General features: G+C 38.3%; 3 protein-coding genes across 12 annotated transcripts in view; 2 read left to right on the top strand and 1 right to left on the bottom strand.

Moving 5' to 3' along the window:
• The window catches only part of si:dkey-220o5.5 (actin filament-associated protein 1-like 2), a 28,912-nt gene extending 20,415 nt beyond the window's left edge, over nt 1–8,497 (top strand). For both annotated transcript variants that reach the window (XM_044334035.1, XM_044334025.1), the window contains exons 10-16: nt 344–594; nt 1,706–1,815; nt 1,940–2,057; nt 3,706–3,793; nt 5,389–5,555; nt 6,137–6,247; nt 7,143–8,497. In XM_044334035.1, coding sequence (XP_044189970.1) covers nt 344–594; nt 1,706–1,815; nt 1,940–2,057; nt 3,706–3,793; nt 5,389–5,555; nt 6,137–6,247; nt 7,143–7,169 — 872 coding nt within the window. In that variant the 3' untranslated portion in view covers nt 7,170–8,497. The remainder of the gene's footprint in view (nt 1–343; nt 595–1,705; nt 1,816–1,939; nt 2,058–3,705; nt 3,794–5,388; nt 5,556–6,136; nt 6,248–7,142) is intronic.
• LOC122968417 (putative leucine-rich repeat-containing protein DDB_G0290503) overlaps nt 1–18,483 on the top strand; it is a 635,740-nt gene that overhangs the window by 275,522 nt on the left and 341,735 nt on the right. The gene's annotated exons all lie outside the window — the stretch shown is intronic.
• LOC122968738 (dematin-like) overlaps nt 9,589–18,483 on the bottom strand; it is a 37,984-nt gene continuing 29,089 nt past the window's right edge. For 8 of the 9 annotated variants that reach the window (XM_044334171.1, XM_044334161.1, XM_044334182.1 and 5 more), the window contains 7 exons: nt 17,688–17,794; nt 17,281–17,386; nt 16,529–16,705; nt 16,140–16,147; nt 15,985–16,041; nt 15,506–15,586; nt 9,589–14,705 (listed from right to left, as the gene is read on the bottom strand). In XM_044334171.1, coding sequence (XP_044190106.1) covers nt 14,592–14,705; nt 15,506–15,586; nt 15,985–16,041; nt 16,140–16,147; nt 16,529–16,705; nt 17,281–17,386; nt 17,688–17,794 — 650 coding nt within the window. In that variant the 3' untranslated portion in view covers nt 9,589–14,591. The remainder of the gene's footprint in view (nt 14,706–15,505; nt 15,587–15,984; nt 16,042–16,139; nt 16,148–16,528; nt 16,706–17,280; nt 17,387–17,687; nt 17,795–18,483) is intronic. The other variant, XM_044334228.1, reaches the window with a different exon arrangement.

Genomic DNA, 18,483 nt, shown 5'->3' with positions numbered 1-18,483 from the left:
TAGTAACAAAAAGAGGAACTTTGGCACTAAAAAGACTGTAACATTGAAAGATGTTTTGTTGTTTTAAGACAGGATTCAAAAACTGTGTCCAGGTGACAAAAAACATCACTTTAACAGAGAGATGAAGCCAGAAATTTTACTTATTTTGTGTCTGAAAAAGAGCTTAAAGTTTCAAGTTTAAAACTGTTTGTAATGTAAAGAAGAAGAAACTATTATTACATGTGTAAAACCATAAAAAACACTGATAATTTCCTGTAATATAATAGTTATCAGAGGCTGCTGAAACTGAAGTGATATTAGAGTGACCTCTGACCTCTGACCTCTGACCGTGGCTGATTGACAGGCTTCCTGAACGTGCTGATGAACTGTCAGTGGCAGAGTTTACTGTGTCAGGTGGAGTCGGGGATCCTCAACATGTTCGCAGAGGAAGAGGAGGAGGAGGAGGAGGATGAGGAGGAACGGGAGGTGAGGAGGGAGCGGTCGCCTCAGTACACCGTCCAGCTCCGAGGATGCGAGGTCCGAGCCGGACCCGACACCGACCACTCCTACAGGATCACACTGAGCATGCTCGGTGACCAGGTGGCCGTGCTGGAGGTGAGTCAGGAGAGAAGAAAGTACCAATACAGTAAAAGTATATAAGTATTATGAGCTTGATGTAGTTAAAGTATTGCAGTAAAAGTACATAAGTATTATGAGCTTGATGTAGTTAAAGTATTGCAGTAAAAGTACATAAGTATTATGAGCTTGATGTAGTTAAAGTATTGCAGTAAAAGTACATAAGTATTATGAGCTTGATGTAGTTAAAGTATTGCAGTAAAAGTACATAAGTATTATGAGCTTGATGTAGTTAAAGTATTGCAGTAAAAGTACATAAGTATTATGAGCTTGATGTAGTTAAAGTATTGCAGTAAAAGTACATAAGTATTATGAGCTTGATGTAGTTAAAGTATTGCAGTAAAAGTAGTGGTTTGGTCCCTCTGACTGATATATTATTATATATGACATCATTAGATTATTAATAGTGAAGCATCAGTGTTAGAGCAGCATGTTACTGTTGTAGCTGCTGGAGGTGGAGCTAGTTTACACTACTTTATATACAGTTAGCTAGTTTAGTCCAGTGGTTCCCAACCTAGGGGTCGGGCCCCTCCAAAGGGTCAGCAGATAAATCTGAGGGGTGGTGAGATGATTAATGGGAGAGGAAAGAAGAAAAAACAAAGTTCTGATACACAAATCTGTTTTCAGTTTTTGGACTTTTTCTCTAATCTTTGATTTTTGCTGAAATATTGGATCATTTGAACATTTATGTAAATGAAAGCATGTGAGAAGTTTAGAGGGAAAAATCACTATTTGGTGGAGCTGTTAACAACTCATAGACATGTGAAATGTGACCCCGACTACACACTGCTTTTTGTAAGACGTCAAAAGCCAAAAAGGTTGGAAACCACTGGTTTCATCTTTAACAATGTGTTGTATTTTAAAAGCTTGTTATATTATCCATTGTGTCAAATCTTCATCTGAAAAGTAACTAAAGCTGTCAAATAAATGTAGTGGAGTAGAAAGTACAATATTTCCCTCTGAAATGTAGAAAGTAGCATCACATGGAAATACTCAAGTAAAGTACAAGTACCTCTAAACTGTACTTAAGTACAGTACTTGTGTAAATGTATTTAGTTACTTTCCATCACTGAACTGAATCATGTTTCAGGTCAGTAGTTCGGGTGAGAAGGAGCGATGGCTGCAGCTGCTGCGGGACGGAGCTGCCAATCATAGTCACCATGACAACAGCACACCGGCGCACACAGGTGGAACTCTCAGGTAAACACGTCACCCTCCGTCTGCTCTTCACTCATACAGCAGTGTGTTGTCATGGTGACGGAGGAGCGATCAACATGACTTCTTCTTCTTCTGTAGTGAGTTATGTTTTTGTTTCCGTCCTCAGTGGGCTGCAGACGCGGAGGTTTCCCACCTCCAACACCTACATGGACGACCCCTTCAGTCTGGGTGGAACAGGCCGAGACCAGCCCATCTACTCCAACACCTCCATACTGGAGCACATGGTACGACCCGCCAGCAAAGCACGTTATTACTAATATTACATGTTATCAATGAGAGGAGCTCACAGTCCACGCTCGACTCAAAAACAGGATTTCAAAGGAGGAGGGAACGTGCTCCTCTTCCTCCTTTTTTGTTTGTCTAACTTTTCCAGTTTCAATTTGATGTCGTCACTAAAATCTCTGTAAACAATCTTCTGACTGTGCAGCAGCCAAAACCCAGATAAGAGAAGAAGAAGAAGAGCTGATCAACATGTTCATAAACTCATCTGAGTCTCTCAGCGTTTAAGCTTTAGAAGCTGCAGCAAGTTCTTACTCATTTATTCTCCAGTGTTATCATAATGAGTTATGTACCAGATTTATATCCTATTATATTTAAATAAATACTAATCAGGGAAACAGTTAACACATGTTTTAATCTTTTAAAAGATGTTAAACTGACTATAAACTACTAAACCTGAAGTGAAAGTCAAGTCAATAAGTAGCTGTGATTATCAATCAGATTTACATCAGTAAGTTCTCATTATCCTTTAGTTTCATTTATTGATAAAAATGTCCAGAAGTTTCCATTATTTAATATGAAACTATAGAAACCTTCTCTAAACCTAAAATAAATGAGATACTAGATATTAAAGCTATAATATGTAATTATTCCACATTAAAATGTCTAAAAACAACTAGACCTGTGTTATATATGTTGTTGAGTTGTGTTCTTACATTCAAACTCAGAGAAATCTGTAATTTAATCAAAGTAACGGACCGTTTCATTTGGTCGCCTGTCGATGGCGTCATACCTCCTCTACCAAAGAGTAAACACGCACCAGATGCATACGGCGGCGCTGTGTTTGTCCGCTACAATGGCGTCTACCAAAGAGTAACTTACACACATACAAGATAATACATCGGCGTTGTGGTTGTTCCACACAAACTGTTATAAATGGACTTTTATTCAGTTTTAAGACACATTTTCATGATAAATTTAGGTGGTTTTTAACTATATCTTTTAGCCGGAAGAAGGATTTTAGTCATTGGACGTCTGGATCTTAAGTTATCAGAGAAATAAACTGGACAAACGTTAGCAGCAGCTCGGCTAACAGCCCCTCCAGGAAGTCCGGTGGTCACCAAACAGCTTAATGACTTAATAACAGCTTTATTCAGTGTTTTTACCTGTAATCTCCGGGTCCGTTTGTTCTGAGGAGAAGACCTCTGCAGGTAAAAACATCCTGAATGATGAACACTGGAGTAATCCTATCCTGCTGAAGCTGGTTGTTTAACAACGAAGACAACAACTCCCATGATCCCTTGCTACTTCACACCGTCATCGCACTCCGTCTTTTGTTATTGTTTTGATTGAGACGCCTAGCGGCTGAAATTACATGTTGTGCGTTTAAGTCAAACTCTTTGTATTTATATATTTATAAGTTTTACTCTGATTTTACTCACAAAGAACAAAATTTGGACTTGCATCAAGATTATGAAATATTCTTATAATTTTGGTATTATTTTAATAGGTCCTAACTTTTCTTTTTTTTTCCTGGTAAGAATGGGCTTCCGTACTACACACACTGATTTTACACACCAGTGTTTTACAGTAAATGTGAGGATTTATCTGTGATAAACTGTTTGATCGGTGTTTGTTTGTCTGGACTTTCAGCTTCACAGCTCTCAGGATTCAGTTCACCGCAGCTCGATATCGTCCAGAGACTCGGTGACCTACAGCAACACCGTCTTCACCAGCCACAGTGAGTCTCATCACGTTAATGACTTCTTCACTTTACGGACGAGTCGGACTCAACCTGAAGCTCCAGCAGACGTTTAGGTTCAAACTCAGAAGTGCAGATTTATGCTTCACTAAATTAAAACTCTGAGCCATTTAGATTAAAGTAAACAAGGTAACCTGACCTGAAACTTTACACTTCACAGGTAAAACACAACATACCTCAAATGACTAAATGTTACTCTGATAACATCAGACACTGCATGAATACTGATTCAAAAAACACACATATTTCTGCAGGTATGCAGATAGAAATAAAACAAAGTCACACCTACACAAAGGATTGGAAATCAAGTTTATTTCGTCTTTTGGGGAAGTTGGTTGCTTCTTATTGGAGGCTGTTTCAACTGATTTACACGTTACTGAATTTTTACTAGTTAAGACATTTCTTAAAGGACACATATTCTGCACATTTCCAGCTCTATATTTATATTCTGGGGCTCTACTGGAATAAAAACTCCTTATTTATCTTCTACTGGTCCTTTATGCAGCCCCTCAGTTCAGCCTCTGTCTGAAACAGGCCGTTTTAGCTCCTGTCTCTTTAAGGCCCCGCCTCCTGATGAGCCCACTCTGTTCTGATTGGTCAGCTTCAGGAAGCTTCCTCCGGCTCCGGAGGCTACGTAAACAAACTATAGTAGCAGGATTTCACTTCTTTTTCTCCTTCTTTACTCCAAATGTCAACTTCTCAAATCCATCCGTACATGTTGGAGCTGAACAACACATGGAAACACCTTAGCAAACACCTTAGCAACCATCTTAGCAACCAAGGCTACAAAACGGACAGCCATTTATGGGCATGTGCGACGAGTTGATGTCAGCTTGTCAGCAAGGTAGAAAAAAGTTGCAAACAAGGCGTTCAGACCAGATTGAAGCCCTGACTTTTTACTTGCAGGCAGCATTTCTACATCCGACATCAGAACAGGAAATAAATAACAGAAAACCACAAAAAGTAGAATTTGTCCCCTTTAAGTTTTAGTAAATCACTAGTTTGAAAGTCGTTAGAGTCACTAAGAGAGACTTGTGATGGATTTACGATCAGCTGGTGAAACAGTCCTGAACTTCATGAGAACGTGCAAACACAGCGACATCACGTGAGAAAACCCTGATATCCATAACAGTAACAAAAACAAACTTTTCAGGCGTGATTTTGTCATGAATTGTTGTTATTTACATTTTGGGTAAACCCAGTGTTCCTTTGGTATTTCCTACATTTCCCAGTTTGCCTTTTGACAACAAATAAACGGGTTGGTTTTGGTCTTTGGTGGATTTCTGCCTGCATGCTTTTAGAACATCTGTGGAAAGAAGAAGAAGCTTCGCTCTTTTATTTTGAAGAACTGACAATAAAACCATTAACACACAAATGTACAGTGATATTATTATTATTATTATTATTATAGTTTTACATAAGAAATTGTGGGAACAAAACTCTTCGCACTCTAGAATACCAAATTATTTTATCTCTGAGTTGCAGTGATTTGCTCTTCTTTCTTCTTCTATATGTTAAATTATATATTATATTATATAATCATAGAAATGTTAACGTGCTGCCGTGTGTTTCAGACAGGAAGGTGGGTGAAGTGGAGCGAGGCGTTCAGAAGCTGGAGCTGACCGGGAAGAAGGGGGTGCAGCTGAGGGCGGGGTCAGAGATCAACCTGGCGTCTGCTGGGAAGCAAAACAAACGCACCTCTTTCAGACAGTCGCTGGCTGTCTGCAGTGAGCGCGCTCAGGTAGGTGACAGAAATAATACAAACACATCATTTCCTATAATCATAAAACATCATCTGACATTTAGAAATAATCAATCAGTAATTCTACATTATTGACTTTATGCATCTGTTCCATTTCCTGTTCGTTCTTTTAACTTCCTGTTTTTATTGCTGCTGTAATAAATACAATAGTACAAAATACAAATACAAAAGTTGCAGTACTAATGAGTTCACACAGCCTGCTACACATTTCTCAATGTTAGTCAATTAATTAATTAGTCCATGAGCAGAAAATTAACCCCCAACTATTTTAATTTGGTTTGTTTTTGTTTGATTTGAATTGTTTAAATAATTTTTCAAGCAAAAAAACCCCCAAACATTTCTTGTTTCAGATTCTTTAAACAGCCACAGAAAACTGGACTGTGTGTAATAGTTTAATTAACTTAATGAGTCTCTTTACACTCAGACGTCTGTTCTGATATAACGTTATAACAGAACCACAAACCGTCTCACTGTGGATTAATAACATCATGTATATTATGAGCTGCACTCTGGGTTTGACTGTAACCTCTGCTGGTCTCTGCTGGTCTCTGCTGGTCCAGGCGGGTTTCCTAAGTCCTCTGCTGCGACGGACGGCCTCGGCTAAAACCTCTCTGAAACGAGCTCCTTCGGCGCTGTTCATCGAGCACGGAAAGGTTTTCCAGAGGAGGAAGGTCAGACTCACAAATAACTGACTGCTTTTAGATCAATTCTGTCATCAATAAATCTGTCTGCAGATAGATCTATTATTTAACTTCAGTCCACCACTTTGGTCCCGACTGAAACATCTCAGCAGAGCTCATGATGACGTACAAAGGTTCAGTTTGAGAGAAGACACAATGCAGGAGGAGTCTTATGTACGCTAATGTATTAAGGATTAATGGTATCTTTAATTAATCTACCTTGTGTGTCTTTTAGATTGTTGGTTTTGAGCTCTTTGGTATCATATTTTGTCTGATAGAAACCAACAGCTGCATATAAACATTATTTCTATGCATTACTTTTAACGGGTATAGGATGGACCCAATAGCAGCACAAATGACACTGGTATAAACTTTGCAGTCTTTATTTCACACGATGTCAAGGCAATATTAGCACGGTCGGAGAAACACAGTTCTAATGAGTATGGCTCCACCGGAAATTGAACCCCGATCTTCCACTCCCACAGCAGACAAAGACCAGGGAACAGGCAGGCAGAACTCAGAGTCAGGGACAGAAGGCTGGTGGGTTTACCGGGGCAGAGACGAGGGGCGATGGTCAAAGACAAGCTGATCAGAAACCAGGAAGGCAGTCCAGTGAAGAAAGCAAGATGACTGAGCATAGTAGTGTAGACAATCTGACAAGGAGGGAGTGGGCCAAGGCAGCTTATATACTGGCTTGATTGCAGATGATGAGCAGGTGGGAGCGTCAGGTGAAGGTGGTTGAACTAATGAGGGGTGTGGCAGAGCAGAGAGTGAGACTGAATGATTGGATAATTCCCACAGCAACAGGTGAGGGGGAGAGCAGACTCTGACATTACTTGATATTCTGTACATCTGTTAACCAGTTTACTGCTGACTGGTTTTACAGGAATGGGAGACCAAAGCTGCTGCTTGACAGCGACCGTCCAGTCATCACACGCCAGCGCCAACAATCTGATGTGGAATCATTTTAAACTGACAAACTTTATGTTGTTTTTTTTTTTTAAAAACATACGTGTCCATGTTGACATTTATGACTGCTGTGACCAACAGTGACTCAACCTTTAACCATCTGAGTGTAGAAACATTGATTCTTTATGTGACAGCCACTAAAAACAAAAGAGCACAAACATATCATCAATCATAGCATCAATATTAAAAACTAATTTTCAAAATAAGAGTAGCTGAAAATAAAGAAGAGCATCTGTGAGTCAAAACCAGGTTTGAAAAAGGTGAAAAATACTTTATAACATGTAAAAATCAGGTATTTATTATCTATAGTTTACAGCTAAATGTTTTTAATATTACATTATGTTGTATTAACGACCACGTATCGCCAAAGTTGTCACCAAAAACCAAGAAAACACAGTCTCGTGTGTTACTGTAAAGGAATATTTCCACATTTTCAGATATGCAGAAATTAAACACACAAACACTAATTTATTAAACTTTTCAGTTTATTTCTTAATCTGATTTATTTTTTAATCCAATTTAAGGTTTTTTATATTTCATATTTTAAACAACACTTTAGTTTTTAATAAGATCAGATGTATCACACTGATACAACGGTACAGAAAAAACCCTTTAAACTCACGGTTGTTCTCACAGAAACGTTTTTCCAAATGAGCCAGTTGTTTTTCCTTCATTAAAGCCGCTCAGATGAACTAAAACTGTGCAAAAAAATTATTCACAATTAAAACTCTTTTTCGGAAGCTTTATGAAGCATCAACATCCTACGAGTCCCAGAAAGCATCACTGTAAGAAACAACCAATCAGAGACCTTTTTAGATTGTGTTGCCATGGAGCCGACGGTGAAGTTAGAAGTTGATGTTTGTAAAGTTTTAATCAATGTTACTTTTGGTTTCATTTGGCTCGGAGTTTTGTTTTAACTTAATGATATTTAACGTTTTCTAGCTTTTCAGAACATGTGAGCTATCAGTAAATGTTTTAGTTATCCAAAGAATGACGGGTTTTTATAATATAATGACATTATTGAAAAAAAAAAGGAAGAAGCTGTAAACATTAAAACAAATCAGAATTGTGAATTTTCAGTAGCACATTTGTTTTTTTTAAAGGATTTAGTTTTGTATTGTTTTCTTTAATCCCACATGAACTCTTTGATGTTATTTTGTCATTGAATAAGTTTTGTATCTGTTTTCACCGTGTACTTACCAGCACAATGTCATCATTTACATATGATTACTTTATTGATTTATGTTTATTACCATGACTTTCACTTATTTGTATCAGTTTGTTTTTAAAATATTTACTGTATTTTATACTCAGGTGAATGTTTCTTTTTCAGTTTTTAATTAAACACTGATCTGTAAAATTATTTTATTAAAATGTTTTTTTTACCTTAATCGGTTTTGTTGTTGTTTTTTTTTCCCTTTATGATGAAGGAACATGTCACCCAGTGCAGCCATGTGACTCACTGACGAGTTTTTAATAGTTTAAGATATATCAGGTTTTAATACACACACAATTCATTGTTGGTTTGGATCCAAACATGAGGAAAAATATATAAAATCTCCGGACTGATCGTTTAAACAGCTCCCTCCACCATCTCTAAACTTCTCCTTATGTGAGATATTTTCAGTACTGTGTTGTTTAATTAAGATATTATGTTCATGTATATTTTTGAAGGGGGATTAGTTCTCCAGAAGATCAGATTATTTGAGAGAAAAAGATCTAAGTGTATAAACATTTGCTATAAATGGTCAGTTCCTTAAATAGGAAACATTTTCTGCATATTTCCAGCCTCTATATTTATATTCTGGGGCTCTACTGGAATATCTTTGCATGATTTCCAGTTAAAAACTCCTTATTTATCTTCTACTGGTCCTTTATGCAGCCCCTCAGTTCAGCCTCCGTCTGAAACAGGCCGTTTTAGCTCCTGTCTCTTTAAGGCCCCGCCTCCTGATGAGCCCACTCTGTTCTGATTGGTCAGCTTTCAGGAAGCTTCCTCCGGCTCCGGAGGCTACGTAAACAAACTATAGTAGCAGGATTTCACTTCTTTTTCTCCTTCTTTACTCTAAATGTCAACTTCTCAAATCCATCCGTACATGTTGGAGCTGAACAACACATGGAAACACCTTAGCAACCACCTTAGCAACCACCTTAGCAACAACAGATGGCCGTTTGTAAGGTAACTTTGCAATCGAAGCTTTGACCATGTTTAACATCTGACATCATAGCAGGTAAAAATACCAGGAAATCACAAAAAACATCATCTGTCCCCTTTAACTGAAGTGTTTCCCACTGAATTAGTATGAAAACTTTTAATAGTTTATCAGATGAATATAATATAGAAGAGAAAGTTTAACTGAGTCTCCTTAAAGCAAATAGAAATGCTCTTTATTGTAACTCATGGTTAATCATTCACATCACCATTCATCTGTTACATCACCTGAATCCAGATATGAAAACAACAACAACAATGATCATATTGTCATTCAGTGGTTCAATATGTACATCAGCAGGGCGACTTCGGACACGCCGGTCGCCGTCAACGAGTCTGACCTCTGACCTCAGTCTGACCTCGGGCCAAAGAGACGTCGGCTCAAATCCATAAACGACGCCTGAGCCAGGAACCCGTAACTGCCCCGAGGCATTATAAGAGTCTAATTAAATAAAGGTTAAATAAAAATATGACATCATTGTCGTGACATCACGCATGCAGCAGTTTAATTATCCGACGTGTTGACAGCGACGCGCCTCCACAAAGTCGCCCCGGCGTGTTAAAATAACTCAATAAAAACAGAATGAAACACTTCAAAATGTACAAAAGAAAGAAAGAAACATGGAACAATCTTTGTGTCATCATGGTGTTAGTCACAGCAACCCACTTCCTGTTTCTAACTACGCACTACAACAACCAATCAGAACAAAGCGTAAATCCTCTCAGTATTTAAAAACAGCGTCAGAATCATTCCTAAACAAAAAGAAAGAAGAAAAAAAAAGGAAATCATCTCAACGTAAAGTGACAAATGCTCGCTCACTCCAACTGACAAATCTCACTTCTTCATTCAGTTTTTTTTTTGTTGTTGTTTTTTTGTTTGTTTGTTTTTTTTTTGTTTGTTTTCAGTCTTTTTTTTCTCCACAGATACAGGAAGCGTGTGGCGAGGCAGACATGGCGGTGAGTGATGCGGTTCGATCGATGCAGTGAGATCGTGTTTAAACGCTCGCACAGGTCTGAGCCGCTGACTGAAAGACGCTGCGAGTCTCATTTTACTGTCAATAAACCCGAAAGACGCAGAAACTGTAAACACGTGACGACGGGCTGTCGGCCTCTGACGTGTTTTTACAAGATGAACCATCGGGTCGGATCTGAAGTCTGCGATTCTTTATGTTAAAAACAGGAAGAGGTCTGTTTTAAAAAAATGGTACAATGGACATCTTTAAAAATAAAAATCCCCTTAAAGTTTTTCTAAATGACTCTTACTCAGACTTTGAATAATAATTTGTCTCTGATATGGTTTTTCCATAAAAAAAAAGTTTAATTATCTCATTAAAATCCTTAAAACGTCATTAAAAATCCAGAATCTCTGAAAATCTCTCTCATTAAAAAAATAGTGGCAGAGATTTCGGAGAATTAGCTTCATTTAGCAGAACTGTGGTCAACTTTGAGTCCATGTCGTCACCCAGAATCAGTGCAGTACATTAGCTTACCGCCACATTAGCATAATTACCTGAACGTCAATGCTAAGTATGCTAATCATTTGCATAAAGAACTATTATATCTGCCCAAAGCCAGCTGGAGATTGATACTGTGGTTGTGTTGGAGTCTAGTTTTATGTTGATTTTGTATTATTTTTAGGTTTGTACTGTCATCAACCCTTATTGTTCACATTTCATAATTTAGTTATTCTTAATATGACAAATATATCCCATCAGTATCCATTCAATAGAAAAACAGAGACTCCGAATGGGAATTTAGCTACTAGCAATGTAGCAACATATGCTAATCTAAGCTAATTTAATATTAATTATTAGCTAAATCTTTAGCCAGTTTTGCATTAAGTTAAATCAGGACACAAGGCTAAAATGCTACCAATGAAACAAAAGTTAAAAGGTTAAACTTCTGAGGGAAATTTGAAAACATATCATACCTTCATTAATAAAACACGTTCACTAATCTAAAAAAATAAAAGACTTCACAGGAGTGAAAACCGACAGAGGCCGACAGGTTTCATCTCGTTGGTTTACAGTCGTTATAACAAGCTAGCTGTAATAGTTTGGATTTAATATATTAACATGTAAAACGATGCTTCACATCACACCTTTAATTGTCAGCGTTTCAGTTTTGAATCAACCCGTGTTGGTTTTATTTTGTTAAATGTGTTAAAGAAGTTGAAAACGTGTTTTGTTCTATTGCAGTGCAGATGCAGATCTTTAACATATCCGTGTCGATGGAGATCAGATGTTTATGATGCTGGTGGATATTAATACTTTACATAATTTATATAACTATGTTGTGCTGAGGTCTTTACAGATATATTGAAGTGTGTTTGTGTTAACGATGAAAACTGTCCCATCAGTTCAGTTATTGTCCGGGTGAGATGAAGTTTGGGTTTTTGAGGTGAAAAATGTCCAGTGATTTCCCATCATTCCTCTGTCCTCCCTCGCTGTGGAAACCTCAGAAAAGTCCTTTAGAAATACGTACGTCCTCTTTGTCGCCATCGTTTTTCTGATGGTGAAAATTCCTCTTTTCTCAACATTCATGTATTGATAAACAATTTTTCTTTTTCATTTAGATTTTTAATAACAAACATGCCACTTTCTCTATGTAGGTTTAAAAAATAGCTGCACATCATTTGGTCACTAAGCAACACTAGCTGATGCTAAATGTCTGCAACCTGCTTTATTGGACAAACCGGAGCCGTGCGGAGACGGAGTTCAGTCGACCTGCGTCTCTGCTCTGAGCTTCGGCTTTTAAAGGTTGTTCTTCTACACTGCAAAAATCTGTCAGAGGTGTGTTTTTTTGTGTATCTGTGTGTGTGTGTGTGTGTGTGTGTGTGTGTGTGTGGAGTTCTTGGATCAAACAGGGCAGTGACGTTTGCTGAACACAAAGAAGAAACAAGGAGGCAGTTTCATCATCAGCCTGCAGCAGCTGAGTATCAACCAGTGACGGACAGCAGGGCCAAAAATCATTTAAATTACCAGTAAAAGTTTGTAAGTTTGAGTTGATGTGATTAAATCTTTCGTTGAGGGCGACGTAGTGTTGTTCCATCATGTTACTGTAAGGCTTTAATAATCAGTTGATTGTTCAGTGTATAAAAAGCATATTCAGATGTTTTGTCTGACCAACAGTCATCGTCTATCAAAACTGAAAAACTAGCAAATATTAAAATCCGAGAGGCTGCGATCACAAGATTTTTGGCTTCTTTTGCTTAAAAAAAAATGACTTAAATGATTAATCAGTTATCAAAATTGTTGCAAATTAATTTTTTGTCGATCAACTAATTGATTAATGAGCTAATCCAGAGGTTTTCAAAGTCTCGGGGGGGGTTTCTGGGGAGGCTCAGTGAATGGAGGTGAAAAAATATTACATTAGTTATCAAAAGGAGATCATACAGAATAGTCAGAAACTAATAAATCCCTTAGGACAAACTTTTTAATGTATTTGTGTTGTCTGAAGTTATGTTAATCAGAAATATCAGGTTATCTTGGCTCAACTGTCGAGTGTCTATAGGATCTAATATCATAATAATGATCCTGTAGACATCCACTAAGTGAACAAAAGTAAGCAAGTAAAGTCTGGGGGGTGAGAAGGGATGAGGGGGGGTGAGGGGAGGCCCACAGTCTCAGACTTGAAACCCCTGATCTAATCATTTCAGCTGTAGTCCTACATGGGTAGTAAAGGTCAACGATGGCCAAACAAGACTTCAGTTTGTAGTTCTGTTTTTTTGTTTTCTAACCAGTGATGGACAGTGGGGACAAAAATAACCAACCACTACAAGTTTAGTAAGTTTGAGCTCTTAGTTTAATGTCATCAAATCACCTTTAGCCTCTCATATGCATTACGGGGCCAAAAGTATGCGGACAGCTGAACGATGGGTTTTGCTCTGTTTTTAAAGGGGTTTGATCCCATTCAGACACAGGAACATTAATGAGGTCCAACTCCGATGTTTAATGATGAGTTCGGCTCAAACTGTGATCAAACTGTCTCCTTGTTTTTCCTTTTTTTGGTGCTGGGAAAGAAATGCTGTCACTGTGACATCATAGCTGGCTAAGCCAATAGGAACAGTGCTTTTTTTAAAGGTCGCTAACAGGACTTTTTTTTTTTTTTCCCGCAAAATCAGCGAGTTGATAATCGATCAGCAGATATGAATCTGTATTGAAACCTGACTCAGAGTCAGCAGGAATGTTGGTTTAATGCCCGACTGTAGCTGGAAGCTGAAAAATAAAATATTTACTTCAGTTGCTCAGTGTGATGAAAATAGATCTCTGTCAGGCTTCAGGATAAAAACTGTCTCTAAACTCACAGAAGGTTCAATCTTTCATGTGAAATCTGGCGTACGGAGAACTTTAATGCTAAAACTAGTCGGCTTCATCTTCTGTAATCCAGAGAGACTCTAATGAGACTGATGTCAGAATTAACTTCATTTCCCAGAATGCCACAATTACAACCAAACAACTGAGCTTCACGTGTCAACAGAAGATAAACTATCAGGTTTCTGCAAAGTTACTGTGATGCTTCTGAGCAAGATGCTGGACGTCTACACGCAGGGACAGATTCTTCAATTCAAATATCAATTTGAACATAAAACCCCTGGTTTCATGTGACTTGTTTTGGCAGATTCAGAGCAGCTGGAAACCTCAGCAAAAGACTTCAACAGGACATATCTGACTGTTAGGCTCCTGTTAGTCTTTTAGACAGATGAGAAAGCTGATATTGAAGGATGAAGCCACACTGGGGCCATTAATAACACACAGTTATTGTTTTTTTGTTGAATCTGTTCTTCCAAATCTGTCTCTGCTTGCTTGAAAATCTTACAGATTGATTATTTGCTCAGTAGTTTAGTTATTAATGAGTTTCCGCAGACATCTAGAGACCGAAGCTTATTTTCTGCTTATGTTTCTGCTTTGCAGCGCTGCTTTAAATCTGGTGGAGTTAATATGTGCAGCAGAAATCTAAAGTCACTCCAAACATGAAACCCGCGACGTCCACAAACTTCCACTGATCGTCTGACTAACAGTGACCTGCTGTCTGATGGTGGCGGTGCTGATAATGACGGTTGTTTTTTTTTTTTTGTTCGGAGTCTGTGGTTTCAGGATCCTGCAGTGATCCAGGAAGAGCAGGGGGATTGTGGGAGTTGTAGTAGTCCCGGCGACGTCAGAAGAGACAGACCTTCTTCTTCAGGTTGTTCCTCTTCCAGAGAGAGAGGCTGTCGAACTCCTCGATGGACATCCCGAAAACGCTGTGGAACTCCTCCTGGGAGAGATGTCGCTGGAGGGACGAGACCCCGACGGACAGAAACAGAGAATCAGGATCAGTGAAGTAAAACTGATGTTTTTCACAAACTGTCAGCAGTTATTTTTTGCACATAAAACAGTCAAATTGAACTGAATTAAACACTTGAGAAATCAAGTAAACAACATGCAAAACACTTTTTACATGTATTTTACCATTAAAATACAAATGAAAGTGTTTGGTTAGCTCAGTTTAACCTGAATATGGAGTCCTGGAAAGATAATATTTGTTTAATCTTGTGAGCATTAAAAACTATTATATCTGCAGGAGTTTCTGAGGAAACACAGCGAGGACCGAATCATCTGTCAAACTGCAGGTCGTCTTATATTTATCAGTTTTTATTGCGGTGAAAATGGGGGACACTACTCTCCATCATTACATATGGAAACACACAAAACGAAGCCTCGTAAACTCGTCTAACAAACCTCCCAGTAGACGACCAAATATACAAAAATACGCTCAGCGCAGTGTTGAATAATATTTTTTTAACAACTGTTTTGATAAGTAAGAAACAAAAGTTGTTAAACCTTTATAGATTCATTATGTCGACTCTGCAAACGGAATCTAATCTCCAATTTTAAGAAAAAGAATATTTATCTGATCTGACGTTTTCAGGACGGAGGAGCAGATTGAATTAATCGTTAAGCAGAATTCATCTTCTGTCTGAAGACCTTCAGACTGGACAGCAGACAGTCCTGTACTGGTTTCTACTGGATAAAGCATTAAAGATGGAGGACCAGTAAACAGAGACTGTATGTACTCAGATGTTTTTTTACCTCCAGTCTGGTTCTGTCCACACCGGGAGGCAGTTTGCTTCGTCCTCTGTGAGTCACCACCAACATCTCATACGGGAAGATCTACAGATCAATAATCAGCAGCGATCACGTTAGTAAGAGGATTATTATAAAATAACACATTAAAAACATCACTGTAGTAACTTCTAGAGCTGCAACGATTGGTTGATTTATCAATTAGTCAACCAGAAAATGATAATTTGATAATTGTTTAAGTTTTTTAAGCAACAATTCATAAATCTCTCTGATTTTCCTCCAGTGTGAAGATTTGCAGCTTTTCTTCATGTTTTATAATTTAAACTGAATATATTTGTGTTTTATATTGTTGGTTGGACAAAACAAGACATGTGATGCTACAGACAAAACCAATAATCAGCAGATTAATTGATAATGAGATTAGTAGTAACGTCTTTGTCTTAATAAAGTGACGTCGTTCATTCTTCTGGTCGCACTGCTGTTACCTTATGATCCAACATGCTGGGCAGAGAGTTTCCTCTGTCCATCCTGGAGTCTCCGTTCTGACAAACAAACAGATGACAGATGTTATTATTTCACTACAGCTGCTTGTTGTTAAATCATCATTTATGAAGTTGTTTTAAAGACAATCAGATTGTACCTGAACACCTGCAGGAAGAGAGAGAATAAAGAAAAATATGAAAAACAGCGTTAATAACAAACTTCAACAGATCACAAACAACCAAAACATCTGGATGATACAGAATGAAGTCAACTTATTTAAAAACTTATTTTCAATTTGATTTGTCACAAAATAATAATTAAAATCACTTTATAAATGTCAAAAATGTGGAATAAAGTGGAATAAAAGAAGATCTCTTCCCTCTTGTTTATTTGTCTTTTTAATCTCTTTCATTGGTTTTATCACATTTTTATTGTTTTACTCTTTACATTTGTTCTGTCATATGATCAGCTTGCTATACCGATAATATTTGATTGATTGATTGATTGATTGATTGATTGATTGATTGATTGATTGTCAGTTTGTACCTGCAGGAGTTTTTTCAGACGAGCTGAACTCTGCTGACTGCAGCTGAAAACAAACAGAAACACGTCGGTCAGTGTCTGAATGAAACTCTGCTGTGATTGGACGTTTCTGTTCGGCGGGACTCACCCTGGACAGACCGGCCTTAGCCGGGAAATACACCGACTTGGAGGCGTTGGACCCTGACGGAGAGACGAAGGAAGACGTGAAGTTAATTCAAGATAATATCTGTAAAGTCTGCAGGTTGTTAATAATTTAATCTGGAAATGTTTTACAGTGAGACGTGTTTAAAGATGAAACACAACTACAACACCAAACAACAAGAAGCAGAAAACTGAACCAGCTGAAGTCATAACGAGCAGCAGATCATCTTCAAGTTTTCTCCCATTAATACAGAAACATTCATGTACTGAGTTCTGGACTTAATATCATCATGTAATGCAGCTTTACTGGACCTCTGATGTGGTGGACGTTTGCTAAGTAGACCTCTACGACTTGTATTATTATTATATTTATATTTAAAATCATTTCTTTGATTGATATATTTTGTTCTGTCATTCCTGATTTGACTCATTTGGACGCTGAAGCTTCAGATAAACCTTTAAATACATTTTTTGCACAAACGTCACGTTACTGAACAGGTTTGTTGCATATGAACGAGTTTCCCAGTAGACAGGGTTGGTGTGTGTGTGTGTGTGTGTGTGTGTGTGTGTGTGTGTGTGTGTGTGTGTGTGTGTGTGTGTGTGTGTGTGTATACCAGCGTGTTGGCTGCGGTCCGGTAGTGAGCGAGTTTTCCTCCTCAGAGGAGTCGAAGACTTTTCCAACTCCTCCTTCAGGATGATTTTTCCCAGATTAGATTGAATCTTAAGAGACAAAGAGAGAGAACAGAAGTTCTGTATCATGTCATATAAAGTCCGGAGGTTGTTTATCTGTAAACATGTTCCTGCACATGCTCAGTAGCGTCCGCCTTACACAGAACTACTCTCCAGAGACTGAAAACATGATGCTGTTATGAGTCTTTGGAGCCGTTTCTATACATGATGAAGCAACATGTGACCCAGTGCAGCGCTGTTCTATGCAGCTACTAGCTCCAGGTGCATTGTTGGTAATGTAGGCGCCAGGTTTTTGATAAACGAGGGATTCGTCGTTTCCTGAGTCTCTCACCTTGTTGAGTTCTTGTTTCTGAAGAGCTCTCAGACCCCAGATTTCATCATCCAGCTCTCCGTCCTCCTCCTCCTCATCCGTCTGAACCTTCCTCCTCAACTCCTTCTCTAGAAGAGGAGAGGAAACAAAGAAAGGAAATGAAAACAGTGGACAGCAAAGGAGAGAAAGGAAAGGAGTAGTTTTAGAGGAAATGTAAAAGGAAGCAGAGAAAGTGACGAGAAAGGTGACGAAGACATCAGGAGGAGGAAGAAGGAAAGGAAACGAGCGATAGAAAAGGTAGAGGGAAGGAAATGAAAAGAAAAGAAATACAAACAAGAAGGAAGGAGACACGAGGAAAGGAAGGAAAGGTGTGAAGAAAGGAAATGAACAGAGAGGAGAGGAGGAAAGATGAGGAGGGTAAAAGGAAGCAGAGGAAGTGAAAAGTAATGAGGAAACAAGAGGAAAGGAGACATGAGAAGAGGAGAGGAGAAGAAAGGAAGGGTAAAAGGAGGGAAATGAAAAGAGAGGACAGCAAAGGAAAGGAGAGAAGAGAGCAGAGAATTAAATGAAAAGAGGGGAGAAGAGAAAAGATGAGTAGGGGAAAAGGAAAGGTGACGAGGAGACAAGAGGGAAGAGAGGAAAGGAAATGAGAGGCAAGCAATGATAAAAGTGAAAAGAAACGCGAGAACAGCAAATTAGAGAAAGAAAAGGAAACGAGAGGAAAGACACAAGGAGAGGAAGGAAGAAGAAGAGGAAAGGTTTTTAAAAAAGGAAAGAGAAGAAGAGAAGAAGCTGAAACTGAATTTTTTAATCAAGT

The sequence above is a fragment of the Thunnus albacares genome, chromosome 2 (genome assembly GCF_914725855.1).
Source record: "Thunnus albacares chromosome 2, fThuAlb1.1, whole genome shotgun sequence".
Taxonomy (NCBI): Eukaryota; Metazoa; Chordata; class Actinopteri; order Scombriformes; family Scombridae; genus Thunnus; species Thunnus albacares.
Note: the sequence above shows the minus strand (reverse complement) of the source record. Positions and strands in the feature narration are given on the sequence as shown.